General features: G+C 41.1%; 1 protein-coding gene across 11 annotated transcripts in view; it reads left to right on the top strand.

The window, feature by feature from the left end:
- PRPF4B (pre-mRNA processing factor 4B) overlaps positions 1 to 17311 on the top strand; it is a 32721-nt gene that overhangs the window by 2278 nt on the left and 13132 nt on the right. For all 11 annotated transcript variants that reach the window (XR_009047985.1, XR_009047984.1, XR_009047987.1 and 8 more), the window contains exons 2-6: positions 5365 to 6564; positions 8758 to 8934; positions 12150 to 12305; positions 13589 to 13670; positions 14945 to 15155. Coding sequence is in view for 3 of the 11 variants with exons in the window: in XM_057698946.1 (XP_057554929.1) it covers positions 5365 to 6564; positions 8758 to 8934; positions 12150 to 12305; positions 13589 to 13670; positions 14945 to 15155 (1826 nt within the window). In the remaining 8 variants the exon portion in view is untranslated. The remainder of the gene's footprint in view (positions 1 to 5364; positions 6565 to 8757; positions 8935 to 12149; positions 12306 to 13588; positions 13671 to 14944; positions 15156 to 17311) is intronic.

Below are 17311 nucleotides of genomic sequence, written 5' to 3' on the forward strand. Positions count from 1 at the left end.
CCCTATGGAGGTGGATACTGTTGTTTCCCACATCTTACAGATGATGAAAGGAGATGCAGGGAAATTAAGTTAGTTGCCTGAGGTCACACTGAGGGACACGTGCAGGATGTAAACCCAGGCAGTCTAGCTCTAGAACCCTGCTCCTAACTACTGTACTGTCTGCTCTCTCGCTATATACCTTGTGGCTCCTTTTAAAAATAGCCTTCAACATTTGAAATCATTTTTATTTATTTCCAGTGTCCCAGAAAGGTCCATTTTTATAATATGACAGTTCTAACTCTGAAACTAAATATCCCATTTGGAAAAGGTGGGGGTGGAAGGGTTCTTTTTAAGACTAGTTGGTCTTTTGAATCCATTCTTATGTTTACATCTACATTAATTTTGTACTAAAGTAGTTTAACTTATCGGAGAAACAGGCTTAATTTCCTTGTCAAGAGCAGTGGCATTTGTTTTGCTCCTCATTCTCCCCGACTCCGAAGTATGAATCAAATACCTTCCGAATAAGGTGTTATTAAGAAAATTCTTTGAAAAAAAGATGTGAAAGAGGAAGTTAAAATAACACTGGTGGTTGGTAATTGGTCACTTTATTTTAAAGTTGTTCCAGGGCTGTTTTCATTGTGCCAGAAGCCTGAAGACCCTGGGTTGTTTGAAGGGTGAAGCTTGTACATAGTGTTTAACCAAACACATGAATAAATACTGTTTGACACTCCCATGCTGCCTGTACTTCGAATTCAGCTTTGTTTCCAAATGAAATTTGAAGGATGTTAGTCAGATCTCAATAAGTACTGGTTTATGACACACTTGTTGTAGGCCAGTTTGGTATAGACACATATCTGCTAAATGTGTAGTGCTAGATTGCAAAATGTAAATGTTAAAGTATAAGTTTATGTATATGGGATTTATATACTTGTGTTTATTGTTAATATGAACTATCCAAGAAGACCATCTGGTTTCTTTACAAGAAACCTTTTTCTAGATCTTTAGAAGAAAGCTGTTGATAATGAACCTGAGTTAACTGACCCAGCACAAGCTTGTGCATTCTGTGTGGTCTGTTATGGGTGTCATTGACTCACTGAGTTCAAGTTTTCCTGATTTACCTAGCCAGGTATCAGTTATTATTTTCTTTGAAATTTGCCTGGAGAGATCAAAGCGTTCTGCTGTCTGCCTGACCCCAGTGAAGGAGAACTCTGAGGTTATTAAGGTTAACGGAGCTGGTAGCCTTTTATTAGTAACCTAATCATTATTTCTTGAGTTAACATTGTTACAGTGAAAACTGGGGTCACTCATGGGAATGACTCTTTAGTAACATTGGGTACCATGCTCTCCATCCTGATTCTCAGAAGCTTTAGGAGCTAGATTTTCTTTTGAAGGAAATTACTTCCTCTGTTGGTAAACTCTTAAGAATTTTGCTTTGAAACTCCTTGAAAGACTTGTAAATTACAGGAAGCATTGGAAAAGGGTAAAAAGATTTTTCTGTGGGGAGGTGATTGAATTTAAATCATTTGAGGGTGTTGCAGTCAAGAAACAAAGTGTTCACTATCAAGAGCCGAGCATGTGCACAGACAGTATCAACTGCCTACAGTCAGTGACATTGTTTTTATATGTTACTGTGTGTAAATCAGTTCTCTGATACAACAGATACTGAGTATCTACTCTGCCTTAGATGTCTTCTGGGCCTCTGGGGTAGAGCAGTGAGCTAAACAGATTAAGGTCCTGCTCTCACACAGCTTTTGTTATAACACGGAGAGACGAACAAGAATTCGATTAGGTGGAGGACATTAAAGCTGAGAAAGTGAGTATGTGTGTGGTAGGGTGGGGGTTGCAATTAAAATGAACTGGCCAGGAAAACTTGACTGAGAAAGTGTAATTTGAGCAGAGGCCTGAGGCAGGAAAGGTAGGCAAGGGGACCAGGCCCTTTGATGGGAGAGCCCTGCTGTAGGAGGAGAGTCCGGCTGGGAAGGAAGGAGCGGGTTCAGGGTGGTGGGGAGATTGGGCTGGTATTATAGGCCTTGTAAAGGGTTTAAGTTTTTACTCTGAATGAGGTAGGAAACAGTAACCAGTTTTCACTCAGTGGTGATGTGACCTGACATTTTAAGAGCATCTTTGAGCACATGCAAGAACTCTGATTTTGAATGTAATACTAGCCTTCTCATCAGCTTGATGTACGCATGCCCTTAGGTGAGTCCCATCCACCTCCTTGAACATGAAGTCTAATCTGTCCTGGGGACATAGGCAGAGGCAGTCCTTTGCCTGACAGCCTTTTATGTGATCTGTCAGTACTGTTGTTTCCCCAGTTTTTACAGTAGAGGAAGCTGAGGCACAGGGCAGTAGCTTGTCTAAGGTCACCCTTGAGGTGTCGCATTGCAGCTGCATTGAAGGAGGCAGGTTGACTCGAGGGTCCTTGCTCCTGACAGTAGTCCTTAAAGGAATGTTCTCAGTGTCTCCGCAGCTCCACAGTGTCCACAGCGGGAGTAAACTTATCCAGCGTCTGCACAGTAAGAACAACTTAACTTGGGGGCACTAGTTTTGTGCTAGACCTTACAAGCTTTAACGTTGTCTGCTAACCTGTGCAGCTCTCACTGTGTGCCTTGAGGTAGATACTGTTATTTGCTCCATTAAGCTTAAACTCACCTAAAGCCACACAACTAGGTAGTGGGATCAGGAGTTGTGCCCAGGTAGTCTCGCTCTGAAGATTTTCCCACCCAACTATCCTTTTCCTTAAGGATACTTAGAGGGTCTTTAGATTGTTTGGGTTTTTTGTTTTGTTTTTGACCAGGGATTGAACCCAGGCCCTCAGCAGTAAGAGCATGGAGTCCTAACCACTGCACCTCCAGGGAATTCCCTAGTTTGTTTGAATTTTAGCTTATTGACTAGAATTTTGTACTTTGGGCACTTAGACTTTATATACCTGAACATCATTCCCTACCTTTAAAAAGGTTCTCCATATTTATCTGTGTAACTAGAATTAGCCTAGTTTTCTTTTCCCCCTGTAAGTCAAGGTTCAGAGAAATCAACATATACCCCACTTTCTGGATTGTGGGATGGGAGATTCTAGGCAAAGGAGGTGGTCACCTGTATGGGGTTGTAGCCTATACAGAGAACAGAGCCGAAGTGTCGTTGTGTCTTCACCTTAAATCTGTGATCTTCCCCCTCTTTAATAGAGTCATGTTGGTTTTTTCTTTTTTAAATACAAAGATATTACACTTTTCTTTTTCCAAGTCTTGGAGAAAATTTGATGATCCCAGAACTCTCCTTTATTTATCCTGTGTCTTCTTGTACCCTCTTAGAGAGAAGTCAGGCCAAACTAAAACCTAACTCAGCTGAAGACACAGCTTCCTCTGCAGGACTTGTTAATGTTTTTTGTTTTCCCACAGTCCATGGTGCCAGAAATGGACATTGGCAGTCTGACGTCCCAGATTTCAAAGTTCTTGCCATGTGGTAGTTGTATGTTCTCCACACCCCCCATTGTTGTGAGCTAGTAACTTTTCAGGCACATCCACTGTGTTGTGCCTCCCTGTCCCCCCAAGTGTATTGCAGCCTGAGACCTGGCTGGAGGACCACAATGGCAGTGTCATTACAGACCATCCATCCAGCAGCCTAACCTTGCAGTTCCTGGGCCTCTGACTATCTTGACTGTGCTCCCAGAACGCTGCGCTATAGCTTTTCATGTCCTGAAATTGGTCCACTTGAGATCTTAACCTCCATTAGACCAGTCTCTTTCACAAATTTGACACATTGGCAACATTGATCCTTTTTCCTGTATCTAAAATACCTCTTAAGCCTCTGGTTAATTTCTTACTCATTCACTCATCCTATTTTTTTAATCCAGTATCTTGTCAGTAAACTTCCCCCCATAGTTCTTGCTGAACAAATAGCTTGGATTTTTCTGTAATCTACAAGATACCTTCCTTGACTGTTTCAAAATGATTTGAAGTGATCCTTCAGTGATCCCATAATGCCCTTACTCAGGTCTTTATTATTGCGTTTCTCTAGTGTTTCATGTGACTTTCTTTTCCACTGGAAATTTCCTTGAGAGAGGCAAATATTGGTCTAAAATTCTTAACTTGCAAGGAGCTACTTGCAGTATATGGCACAAATACTAAGCTTACTAAAAGTACAGGAGTGTATAATTTGGAGGACTTAAAATAATCCGTCTCTTCTTCCAAAAATAGTGTGATGACCTGAATCTAGATAATTTAAAGTCTGGGTTTGGTCTCAAACTCTAGAACATGATGGTTTAGTATGAAGTGACTTTAACGGAGAAAGTTAAGTAATGCTGTTGTAGCCTGTGTTTAACCTAGGATTACTAAACAGCAAAGATTTACCAAAATAATTTGGAATCATAAACTCTTAACTCAGCCCAAACATTTAAGCACAAAAGCCACCCACCTTAGACTAAATAGCCTGCTGAACAAATATTTGGTTGAACTCTATGAAATTGCTGATAGTGGACTGTTGTTGGCCTGCAAAAGACCTTTTGATATGTTTCAGGCTAGTGCAGTGGTCCCCCCTTATCCGAGGAGGATATGTTCCAGGACCCCCAGGGGATGCCTGGAACCAGCGATAGTACCAGAACTTATCTGTGCTATTTTTTTCTGTATGCACATACTTATGAAAAAGTTTAATTCAAAAATAAATTATTCACAGTAAGAGATTAACAACAGTAACTGATAATAAACAGAATAATTGTAACAACATACTGTGATAAAAGTTACATGAATGGGGTGTCTCTCGCAACATATGGTACTGTACTCGCTACTCGCTCTTCTTCTCGTGATGCTGTGAGATGATAAAGTGTCTGTGATGAGATGAAGGGAGGTGAATGACGCAGCCACCGTGACATAGCCGCAGTAGGCTGCTATTGACCTTCTGACATATGGTCAGGAGGAGGATCGTCTGCTTCCAGTGACCCTGGATTCTCAGCCGTGAGGATGTGGGTGGTTAGATGTGAGGAGCAGACGAGATGCCAGGCAGCATGGTGCAAAGACTTCGCCACCCTACCCAGAGCAGCATGGGGCACTGCTGTACCACATGGTTGCTGTGTGGCAACCATGACCCATGAAATTTTAACCCTGGGGATGTGTTTACCTGGTTTGGATTCCCTTATTCTATTAAGTGTAATTATGTTAACCTCCCCCATTATGTATTTCCTGTAATATTTTCTCGGTGTTTGAGTTCAATCATTAGAAACAAAGTTAAATCACTGTTCAACTCAGTTCTTGCCATATACCTTTGAAATAAAATATTTCAGTGACTAACTTCATGTATCACATTGAGATGAATTTTATCATTGTTGTTATTTTGTTAGGACGCTGAATATTTGGTAAATGATGTGACTTTTAAATGTGTTTGGTGCGTTTATAGGATGGAAGATGCTGATAATTCTGAAAAGAGTGTAAATGAAGAAAATGGAGAAGTATCAGAGGACCAATCTCAAAATAAGCACAGTCGTCACAAAAAAAAGAAGCATAAACACAGAAGTAAGCATAAGAAACATAAACATTCTTCAGAAGAAGACAAGGATAAAAAACATAAACATAAGCATAAACATAAGAAACACAAACGAAAAGAGGTTATTGATGCTTCTGACAAAGAAGGTATGTCTCCAGCCAAAAGAACTAAACTTGATGATTTAGCTTTGCTGGAAGACTTGGAGAAACAGAGGGCCTTGATTAAAGCTGAACTTGATAATGAATTAATGGAAGGAAAGGTCCAGTCTGGGATGGGGCTCATATTACAAGGTTATGAGTCTGGCTCTGAAGAAGAGGGGGAGATTCATGAAAAGGCAAGAAATGGAAATAGGTCTAGTACTAGATCTTCAAGTACAAAGGGGAAACTTGAACTTATGGACAATAAAAATAGTACAAAAAAGCGAAGTAAAAGCAGATCCAAAGAACGGACTAGACATAGGTCTGATAAAAAGAAAAGTAAGGGGGGTGTTGAAATAGTTAAAGAGAAGACAACGAGGAGCAAGTCGAAGGAAAGGAAGAAGTCCAAAAGCCCCTCCAAAAGAAGTAAGTCTCAAGATCAAGCAAGGAAGTCAAAGTCCCCTACCCTTAGAAGGCGCTCTCAAGAGAAAATTGGGAAGGCCAGATCTCCTGCTGATGACAAGGTTAAAATTGAAGATAAAAGTAAGTCAAAAGAGAGGAAAAAATCCCCAATTATAAATGAAAGTAGGAGTCGTGATCGCAGCAAAAAATCTAGATCCCCAGTTGACTTGAGAGGTAAATCCAAAGACAGAAGGTCAAGGTCCAAAGAGAGAAAATCGAAACGGTCTGAAACTGATAAAGAGAAGAAGCCAATTAAATCTCCCTCTAAAGATGCTTCCTCTGGGAAAGAAAATAGGTCACCCAGTAGAAGACCTGGTCGTAGTCCCAAGAGAAGAAGTTTGTCTCCAAAACAACGTGATAAATCTAGAAGAAGTCGATCTCCACTCTTAAACGATAGAAGGTCTAAGCAGAGCAAGTCACCCTCTCGAACTCTTTCTCCTGGTAGGAGAGCCAAGAGCCGGTCCTTGGAAAGAAAACGCAGGGAGCCTGAACGGAGACGCCTTTCTTCTCCAAGGTAACTTGATTGCAAAGCCGTAGTGCAGCAGATTTCAGAGGAGAAACTAGAACTTGTGGACAATATAAATGAGATGGTAATGTGTTTTACAGTCTTAGGTATAATCCTGTCCACTAACTATATTGTTTGCACTTTTGTCAGTGAGTATCTTAACTATAGGTGATTTTAAAATATTGAGCGTATTGACATTTTTTTAAGTTCTTAATTTAGTATCTGATGTGTAGAATCACTCCCTTTCAATCTAAGTAGTTTGGCTGAGAAGTCTCTGTATACCCGTTTTATGGGAAAGGGGGGCAGTTTCCAGAGCAGGGATGGTTCTTTGAACAGTACGGGCTGAAATTTTAAAATGGAGGCACCAGTGTAAAGGTTGTGAGCCATTCTTTTGAATCAGCATGATTTTGAATTCTAACAGTATAGTTGGAACTATAATCATTTGTTTGTTTTTTGGTCCCCAAAATATAATTAAATTGAAAGTGGAAATTTTTTTCTGTTACTAATTCATATACTTATAATCTCATTGTTGAAAGAAAAATAGTACCTCAGGTTTAGGAACAACAATGTAAGAAATGATTTTATTTTTTATCAATAATAATGAAAATAATTCATATTTATGTAATACATTTGGTCCATCCGTTCTTCTTTTGTAAATTCTCATGATTCTCTCGTGAAGTGGAGTGATTCTCGTAACCTAATTTGTAAATGAGAAAATAGATCGGGAGATGATCTCACTTACCTAAGATCGTAGAACTAGTGAGTAGAGGCACAGAAAGGATTTTGGTGGGGAGGGGAGAGTGTTGCTTAGACGAGTCCAAGCTACTTTAGAAACCGACTTTTTTAATATCTTTATATTCAGTAATTAGGCATGCGAAATGACCAACTTTCACTTATACCACGTAAAGGTACTATGAATTCCTAGGCATCTGCCATTGCATGTTAATGTTTACTGTGTATGGCTATAAATATGAACTGCCCTTGCCGTTTAAATCATCCTTTGTTTTGAGAAGCTTCAAGAATGCTATTTTCAAAGCACTCTCTCTTAAGAGATATACTGTTGATTCTTTACTTCTAAATGATGTAGTGAAAAGGCCCCCTGCCTGTAGCTCTTTGTGTGGAGACAGTGTTACTGACGTCTTTGGTAAGGATCTTATTCTCTTTCAGTTGCTTTCAGTTTGAAAAGGAAATTCTGAGGAGTTCATTAAGGACTGGAGTTGAATATTTGAAACAAATTTTTATTTTTAGTTACAGAAGAGATACATGCTAATTGAAGAGAAGTTTAAATCCTTCTGGAAGCCTGTAAATTCACTCTTCCCATCCCTCTGCTGCCACTCCTAAGATGTCTCTTTCTAACCCCTTTTCTATGCGCATCCAATTGTTTGTGTATGTTTTTTTCTTAAAAATAGGATTCATACTTTTTATGTTAACAGTGATTTTCTTTTTTCATGAAACACTTCCGTGACAATACATGAGGATCATTTTTAATTCTTTATGTAATAGCAACATGGTATTTCACAGTGTAGATGTACCATAATATATTCAACCATTCCCTTGTTGAAACTGATGAAAATTGAGGTTGGTTCCAGGTTTTCATGATTGTGTGCAAAGATATCCATTGATTCTATTTAAAGTTTCTTTTAGAATAGATTCATAGAAATGGAATTGCAAAGTCTGAGATTGTGTACATTTACATTTTAGAAAGTTACTGCCACGTTTTCCTTCCAGATAAGTTACACCAACATTTACTTCCATAACTAAATGGACTGTCCTTTTCCCTAAACTCTTACTTACCTATATTTCCTCTCTTCTGAGGTTAATGTTGATTGTAAGGGGTTTTTATTCTTAATTGATGGATTAAAAGTAAGGCTCTTAATTGCAAAGATGTCAACAATTTAGAAAGAAAACAGTCTTCAAACCAAGGGAATGGAATAGTATTACTCACTTGGGCAAGTTTTATTTGTTTATTTGAAATTAGAATCAGTGGCTTTAAGAAGATGAATAACCTTTAATTCTTCACATTGTGAGACCAGAGGAAATAGACCTATTGTGTGTCTACCATAACACCAAAATGTCATGATCATCTGAATTTTTGTTACAAAACATCTTAATCTGTGTTTAAAGTGTTCTTTACGTGTAGAAAAAATTCATTTATTCTGATTTGATTTATTCTTCTTTGAACTTATATTTGGCCCCCTTAAGAACACGACCTCGAGATGACATCCTCGGTAGGCGGGAAAGGTCAAAAGATGCCAGCCCGATCAGCAGGTGGTCTCCAGCCCGAAGAAGAGCCAGTAGATCTCCTATTAGGAGGAGGTCTCGTTCCCCCCTCAGACGGAGCCGGTCTCCCAGAAGGAGAAGCAGGTCTCCTCGGAGAAGGTAAAGATACCTGTTTGATTCATCAGACTCTGAATGTTTTTTCATGAAGTTCAGTTGGTAGGTTTTCTTAATGACCATGTTTTCTCTGAAAAATTGTAGCTGTGACTCCATATAGTTTCCTGTTGCCAACGTGGGCTATTTCACACACACTGATTTTTCTTTAATAGAGTTTTTCTTCAGATTTAAATAAATCTGTGTTCATTATAAACTCAGTCTTTTTTTTAAGTAGGACTTTTTTTTCTCTGTTTTTAAGAGAGATAAATACTAAATGAGCTAGGCTTAGGATTTTCCTTTTAGCTAGCAGGAAAGATCACAGAGTAATAAATAAGTGTTCTGTCATTTCATAATTGCAGCTCTGTATTTATTTTTCTGTGAACTTATATTTGGTTCTCCTAAGAACACAGCCTGCAGATGATGTCCTCAGTAGGCAGAAAGACCCTTTGGGTGAAGGCCTATTGAACTCACAGCAGTAGAGACCAGTCTTTACGTATCTTTGAATATTGTTGTATGCTGGATTCTCAGAAGTGGAAAGAAAGGCCTTGACAGTGTGTTTGTTTACATTTTTTTAAGTTATTGCCATATGTATTGGTTTTCTACGTTGGACAGCTAGGTTTTTTTTAATACCGCTCTTCACGCGTTTCTCTTCTGCCTGATTTCATCACATTTCTTGCAGATGTGTAGGGTTGCAGTTAATGTAACTTGTTAGGATGGTATACAGATGGTTCACTGCTGAGTGAGCAGTGGGTGGGAGGGGAAGGGAGGACGGGAATTGGCTCTCCCTCTCCCAGAGCCCCTGTTCTTCTTCAGGGTTGCGATTCTGTCTCCTGTCTCCAGCTTCACACTCTTCCTCCTTGTTTGGTGATGCATCTCCAACAGCTTCTTGAGGAAAGTGAATGGAAAGGATATTTTCGGGGACCTGTGTCTCTAAAAAAATGCCTGTTATTCTCATTGCTGATTTATCAAGGAATAGAGTTCTAGTTTGAAATCATTTTTTCTGAAGAATTTTTAAATACTTACGCCACTGATTTCTAGCTTTCCTTATTGCTGTTGGGAAGTACTCCTCTCATAAGTAGACATTCTTTATAGGACTTGCTTTTTTCTCTCTCTTTTTGTAAGAAATGTCCTGTGTTCTGAAATTTGGCTGTCATGTGCTAGGTGTGTGGCTCTTTTTTTCCATTTATTTTGGTGGGCACCAGATAGGCCCTTTAAAGCAAGAAGGCTATGGCTGCCTGTCCTGGGAAATTCTCTCTCTCTGGTTTTTGTTGCTTTTGTTTGCTTTCTCCCCTAGTATTTTCTGTTTTGTTTTGTTTTCCAGTTCAACTTTCTGTATTGTTACACTGACTTTTCCCTCACTATCTTTTTTTTTTTCCCCTCACTATCTTTTATGTTTGTCCTTTTGTTCTACTTTCAGTCTTGAGAAGTTTTCTCATTCTACCTTCTTACTCTTCTATTGATATTTTACCCCCTCTGCACTCATAATTTTTTAAATTTCCAAGACCTTGTTGGCTGTTTATTTTTTAATGACATTTTCTCTCATTTTGTGGAAATAGCATCTTTTATTTATGTCAAAGATGACAAGGACTTCGTGTTGTGGAGCTTTTGTTGTGTATAGATTTCTTCTCTCACCTGTACATTGTTTTTTCCCAGATCCCTTTTGCTACTCGTTTACCTTTTCATTTGAGGACTTTCTTCAGTCGGCTGGATCCTTCCTTGCTGCCTGTTGTGATTTTTTTTCCCTTTATGTGGCCGTGCCGCAGGGCTTGCAGGATCTTAGTTCCCGACCAGGGTTCCAACCCAGGCCCCTTGCAGTGGAAGCGCGGAGTCCTAACCACTGGACCACCGGGGAAGTCCCACGTGACTATTTATTTACTTATTTACCTATTTTCCTATTCTGATTTAGAAAGCTAAACAGAAGCTTTCTTCCATTCTGACAACCTGGAACTTGTGCTTTGGTGGTGGGTTAGCATATCAATGATCGTGGATTTTTTCTTTTGGGCTGGTGAGTTTTTCAGAATCCTCCTATCTGCTGGAGAGTAAGACATGGCTGCCAGTAGAGTTCTGGTCCTTCATAAAGTGGACGCCCCCCAGTCCTCCTCTTCCCAGTACAGGGCCCCTGGTACCGTGGGCCAGTTCACAACCACCACCACCTCTCTGGAAAGTGAACGTGAAGATCCTGCCGTTGCATGGGGAGGGTGGGCAGGTGTGTCACAGAGGGGGATGTACCAAATCAGGCCGTTCCTGTAGGAGTTCAACCAGTTTCCTTTTAGCTTTTCGCTCGCATGCCATCCTTCAGAGGGCACGGTGTCTCCAGATCTTGAGACTTTCTGGGCTGTGTGGCAGGCACTGACTTCTTATTTACCTTGTCTGTCTCTGTTGGGCTAAGATTTAAATTTGATCTACTACTACTTTTCTATCCAATTTGCAGTTTGTTTCATGATTTTATTGTTCATCTCTGTTGTCACATCTCTTCACATTGTCTTTGAGGGTTTTACTTTTTCATTGTTCCTTTTAATGCTGTTTTAAGGTTTCAGAAGAAATCTGAGATAAACATGTTCAGTTGTGTCATTAACAGAGTTGGCCAGGCCTCTGTAGACTCACAGCCTTCTCCGTTTGGAGTCCCACAGCACTTTCTAGCATAAACTTCCACCTTCAGGCTTGAACTCTGATGTCAGTTTCTGTTTGATTAACAGGGGCCAAGACCTTTAGGCATTTGTAACAATGTCTGAGGGTCACATTAATTAGACTTGGAATTTTTGTCACCTTTGTCTTTCCCATACTCTATTCAGCCGTGATCTTTTAAAAAATTAAGTTTATTGAGACATTATTTACATAAAGTAAAATTCATCCTTTTGGGTGTAAAGTTGTGAATTTTGACAGATGTGTATAGTCATATAATCACCACAATCAAGATATAGAATGTTTCCATTGTCCCAGAAATTCTCTTGTGCCCCTTTGTAGTTGGTAAGAAAAGTAGCTGTGTTTTAGTTGTCTGCAATTAAGCTGATTATCCAGATCTTACTGATGCTATGTTAATTTTATTTTAAAATTTTAACTTTTTTAAAAGACTTTATTTTTAGAACAGATTTGGATTCACAACAAAATTGAGCTTTAGAAAAGTACCAAGAATTCCTGTAATACCCCTACCCCCAACACACTCACGGCCTCCCAAACTTTGTGACCTTTAAAATACATATATCTGTTTCCTCCTTAAATAGGGACAGGGGTCGGAGGAGCAGGTCACGCCTGAGAAGGCGGTCTCGATCACGGGGTGGTCGTAGACGAAGGAGCAGAAGCAAAGTAAAAGAAGATAAATTTAAAGGAAGTCTTTCTGAAGGAATGAAAGTTGAACAGGAATCTTCATCTGATGATAAGTAAGAGTGGACCTTTCCTCTAACTTCCTTTTTCCAAAACAGGGAAACACTGACTTGGAAATCTTTAATTTCCGTCTGAACATTTTAAGCAAATCCTTTAATTTGATCCTGAGTTTAAGTTAATCTTCTGTGCGTGTTTCCTGGGTTGTGCGACAGGGGTCATGGCTGCCTGAGTAGCTGGGGTGAATGGGCTGTCACTTTATCTTGAGCCTTTCCTTCCTTGTTTTCCTTAGAAACCGCAGATGTGTCAGGTGGTCCTGGCAATGTCAGTTCCCAATTTTGGTGGGGGGGGGGGGGGGGGGGGATTTTTACACTTTTCATTTTGTGTAAAATGCTATATACTTTGCAGTTGAGGTCAACTGGTGGTAGGTATGCCTGTTACAGTGTGAAAACATGCAGAAACTCTAATAAAATAGTGGGGAAATTTTTTTTTAAATGAAACAGTTGTCTAAATGGAACATCTCAAAAATAAATAAGACTGACTTAGAGCAGGGTTCTCAACTGGCGGTGATTTGCCTCCCAGGGACATTTTGGCAACGTCTGGGGACCTGTTTAGCTGTCACCTAGGGGCGGGAGGCCAGGGATACTGTTCTGTATTTTCCAGTGTGTAGGGCACCCCCACCCCCCAGCGCAGAACAGTCCAAATGTCAGTAACGCGGAGGGGAGGAGCCCTGATTGGAGCTGGGAATTAGAAAGTGGAGAGGACGGAAAGTGTCACACGTAGACCTGGTAGCCTCAGGGTGCGGGTTGCTTCTGCCTCTGCAGTGAGCATCCAGCAGGTCACACATCTGAGCTGGTCGGGGCAGTGTTTGGGGTAGAGCCACTTTCCCTTCAAGACTGTATGCAAATGCCTACGTGTGCTTTTTTGATGGGGAAAGGATAGAAGGCTTCTGTTACCCAGAAAAGGTAGCAGTTTACTTACCTGTCCCAGCCGTCTTGTTGTATAAGTGTGAAAATGAGGGCTGGAGAGATGACATGACTTTACTATGCGGCACGGCTAGTGACGACTTTAAACTTTTTAAGGATTTTTCTCTGGTCTTTGTGTGTGAAACAGGTGAGGAGAAAAATGAGACATAGAAGGTTAAATTACTTGCCAGGATTCCAAACCAGGGCAGTTTAACAACAAGGATAGAGTAAGATGGCTTAAGAATTTTGCTCAAACTTACTGATGACCTACATTTTCCAGCTTTTATTTTTTGTAAATGTATAAAAGTTGTGTGGTTTCGGAGTCTCTGAGGATTTTTGAAGTTAATTGCATGTATATACGTGTAATTTTTCCGAAGCCTTGAAGACTTTGATGTTGAGGAGGAAGATGAAGAAGCCTTGATAGAACAGAGAAGGATACAAAGGCAGGCCATTGTTCAGGTACGTGATTTTAGTAACATTTTGATCAACACTCCTTAAATAACCACCGTTCTAACAAATTTAAGGATTTTTACTTTAACAACGAACCGATGGTAGCAATTGGATAGGTCTTGAAAGAGTTTCTTAATAAAATTTAAATAGTTTTCTTTTGTTATACATAGGATTCTGATATAAACCTCTTTTATAAGACAAGATTTGGAGTTTGCTTTTTTTTTTTAAGTTGATGAACAAGAAAATTCTCATAAATGAGAATAAATTGGAGGAATTTCCTTTAGCACGAACTATATATAGTCTGATGATAATGTGGGAAAGACTTTTTACTGCCTAATGAAATGGCAGATTTTCTAATGCAGATGTGAATGTTTGAATGGAACATCTCAATAATTTTAAGACCCCTTAAGAGCCAAGTGATGAAGGGATCGGGTGGGAAAGGGTGTCATGTGTAGGCCTGATGGTAATGGGAGCCGCCAGGTCTCCCTGCCATCCTGAGGTGAGGCCTGGCCACTCCGTCCTTTGAGGATGGCAGTCCCTGTAAAGCGCCTTCTCTCACCATCGGGTGATGGAGGGTGAGTGACGGAGTTGAGAGGAGGAATTCTGGAAGACAGCACGCAGGCTGGGGTGCTGTAAGGAGGACAGCAGACAAGGACGGTCGTAGCAGCCTGTGTGAACGTGTAGAGCAGCCACAGCACCTCAGGGGGAGGGAAGGAACTTGAATCAGCAGAGTACGTAGGGCGTAAGGAATTCCAGAGGAAACTTACCTTTGTGGGGTGCTGCTGAAACTGTTATTAAACGAATATCCCTAAAGACTTGGTTGAATCTTCTTTTGTTCTTACCCAGGTCCACAATCCCTTATCTCCAACCTTTGGGGCCAGATGTGCTTCAGAACTCAGAAATATGTGAATTTTAGAAAGGTAATCTGGTGCATATATATATGTTCCTTAGCCCGTCAGTGGGGTCTCGCACAGCACCCCGTTATCTGACGCCTGGAGAGGTTTGCAGTGAGGCAGAGGCCTGTCCACGCTAGGGAAGCCTCACATCTCTGGGCAGGGCAGATTTTGTCACCTCATGAATGTGCACCAAACAGAGAAAAACTCTCAGCGTTTGTGGATTTGGAGTTATATATAAGGGATTGTGGATCTAATTCTGTTTAGACATCAATACCTTTAAATTTTTTTTTAACATTATTTGACACTTAAGTTTTCAGTGCAGCGCCTCTTAGTGTATTCAGATAGCACCAGACTTTGTGGCAGTGATACTCTGTGTGGTTATTATAGAAGTACAAGTACCTTGCCGAGGACAGCAACATGTCGGTGCCGTCGGAGCCCAGCAGCCCCCAGAGCAGCACGCGCACCCGCTCTCCTTCTCCTGAGGACATCCTGGAGAGGGTAGCTGCTGACGTCAAGGAGTACGAGCGAGAGAACGTGGACACGTTTGAGGCCTCGGTCAAAGCCAAGCATAATCTAATGACAGTTGAGCAGAATAATGGTGAATACGTTAGATTTTTGTCTTGACCGTGTGTTTTTCTGAGTTTGTAGCTCTGTTACTTCATAATGAGAGAGCTTACTTGGGGACGGGGAGAGGGAAGGGGGCTCGGAATGTAGCTCCTGCGAACTGTCGAGGAAGGCGGTGTTCAGTGTACCCCAGTGACTGTGCCCTGTGAGTGTGCCCTGAGTGTCCCACTGAATCCCCACATACGTGCTCACCACCTTTCTTTTTACTTGCTAGAATATTTTAAAGCAAATCCCAGCCATGATTTGATTTCGTCTGGAAATACTTCAGTTTTGTTACTTATACTTGATAAAATAGATAATTTTTAAATATCTAATGTCTAAAGTTGGTTTGAATCAAAATCCAAACAGGATCCACATTGTATTCGGGGTATACATCTCTTAAGTCTCTTTTAATAGTTATGGCATGGTGGTGGTGTCTGGCCCCCCCACCCCCACTCCCCCCTCTGCTTGTGAAGGTGCTGGGGCCTTGTGTCCTGTAAGCTTTTCTGCTCTGATCTTGTCTGGCCACATTTGTGTGTCACTTGTTTCCTCTCTCCTCCATATTTCTTAAAGACCGTGATAGTAGTGTTAGAGACTTTAATAGATTTCGGCTTAGTTTTTTGGCAAGAACACTTCATAAGTGGCGTACGTACTTCTGTGTCACATCAAGCGGCGTGTAGCGTGTGGTCATCATGGTCCTGTTTCTGTTGGCACTGAGATCGTGTGTTTAGATAAGAGAACCCACTGAAGTCCCCCTTCAGCTCTTCACCTCACTTTTTAGCAGTCACTGAGGGTTGTTACTTACGTCCATTATTTCATGATGGGGCAGTTTCCAAAGTGGTGATTTTTAAAATTTCTTTCATTCCTTCTGAATGATTAGCTCTAATTCTATAAAGGAAGAGGTTTCCATTCTTTGTTGCCCTGAAATGTAGTTCGTACAGGAAGTTCAGGGGAATGCTTGGCTGTTGTTGCTTACTGGCCAGTTTGTAGCCTGGACTGGAGTTGGTGCCCTGGCGACCTCCGGACGTGGCCGGTGAGAGCTGGTGGTTTCATTGGGTGGTTATTATTTGGTGTCATTATGTCCTTGTGTGTTCTCTCCTCACCCAAGGTGGGGAGGGAGCCCCTTTTAAATTGGCTTCTGCGTGTCACGGTCACACAGAAACAAGCAAGGGGCCAACTTTGGCCCAGTCTGTAGTTTGCTGACGCCTGTTCCACTGCAGTAGGAGAGCAGAGGCTCCCTGTGTGCATATCTTGCCCCAGAACAGAATCAGCTGTTGTTCCAAGGCACCCTGCTTCCATCAGTAGGAAATGGCACTTGGAGACTACAGGGCACTTTGGAAGGCCTGTCACTCCTGGGCCTCTTCAGTGGACCAAAGCAGGAAATACGTTGTTTTGTTTGTTTGTTTGTTTTCATTAATTAATTGATTGGCAGTGTTGGGTTTTTGTTGCTGCACACGGGCTTTCTCTAGTTGTGGCAAGCGGGGGCTGCTCTGTTTTGTGGTGCGCAGGCTCCTCGTTGCCATGGCTTCTCTTGTTGCAGAGCATGGGCTCTAGGCACGTGGGCTTCAGTAATTGCGGCACATGGGCTCATTAGTTGTGGCTCATGGGCTCTAAAGCGTGGGCTCAGTAGTTGTGGCGCATGGGCCCAGTTGCTCCGCAGCATGTGGGATCTTCCTGGAGCAGGGCTCAAACCCGTGTCCCCTGCATTGGCAGGCCGATTCTTAACCACTGCGCCACCAGGAAAGCCCTGGAAATACATTTTTGGAAGGGAGGCGTTCATACTGATTTGCCAATTCAGATTTGAGATGATAGGGTTTTTACTGATTTTCTTGACTTTGCATTTCTGTGTCTCTTACAGTGGAAGATCTTGGTCGCTAATACACACAGCCATGTAGGCTATTTTGAAATGTTCCTGCGCAGAGTTGTCACTGTGATATCAGTGTTAAATGCACTGAATACAGTTTGAAAATGCAACGGTTCTGTTTGTCCCCAGGATATATTTCAAGACATATAGCCAACAAACCTGTGTTTTAAGTTTTTTGGAAAATGTTCTCCTCTGTATGGTTATACCACCAGTTTGGTTTGGTGTAGGCTTATTTTCATTTGCTTTTGATTTATAGGAATATTTTGGGTTTTTAAAAAATTATTAAA

The sequence above is a fragment of the Hippopotamus amphibius genome, chromosome 11, assembly GCF_030028045.1.
Source record: "Hippopotamus amphibius kiboko isolate mHipAmp2 chromosome 11, mHipAmp2.hap2, whole genome shotgun sequence".
Lineage (NCBI taxonomy): Eukaryota > Metazoa > Chordata > Mammalia > Artiodactyla > Hippopotamidae > Hippopotamus > Hippopotamus amphibius.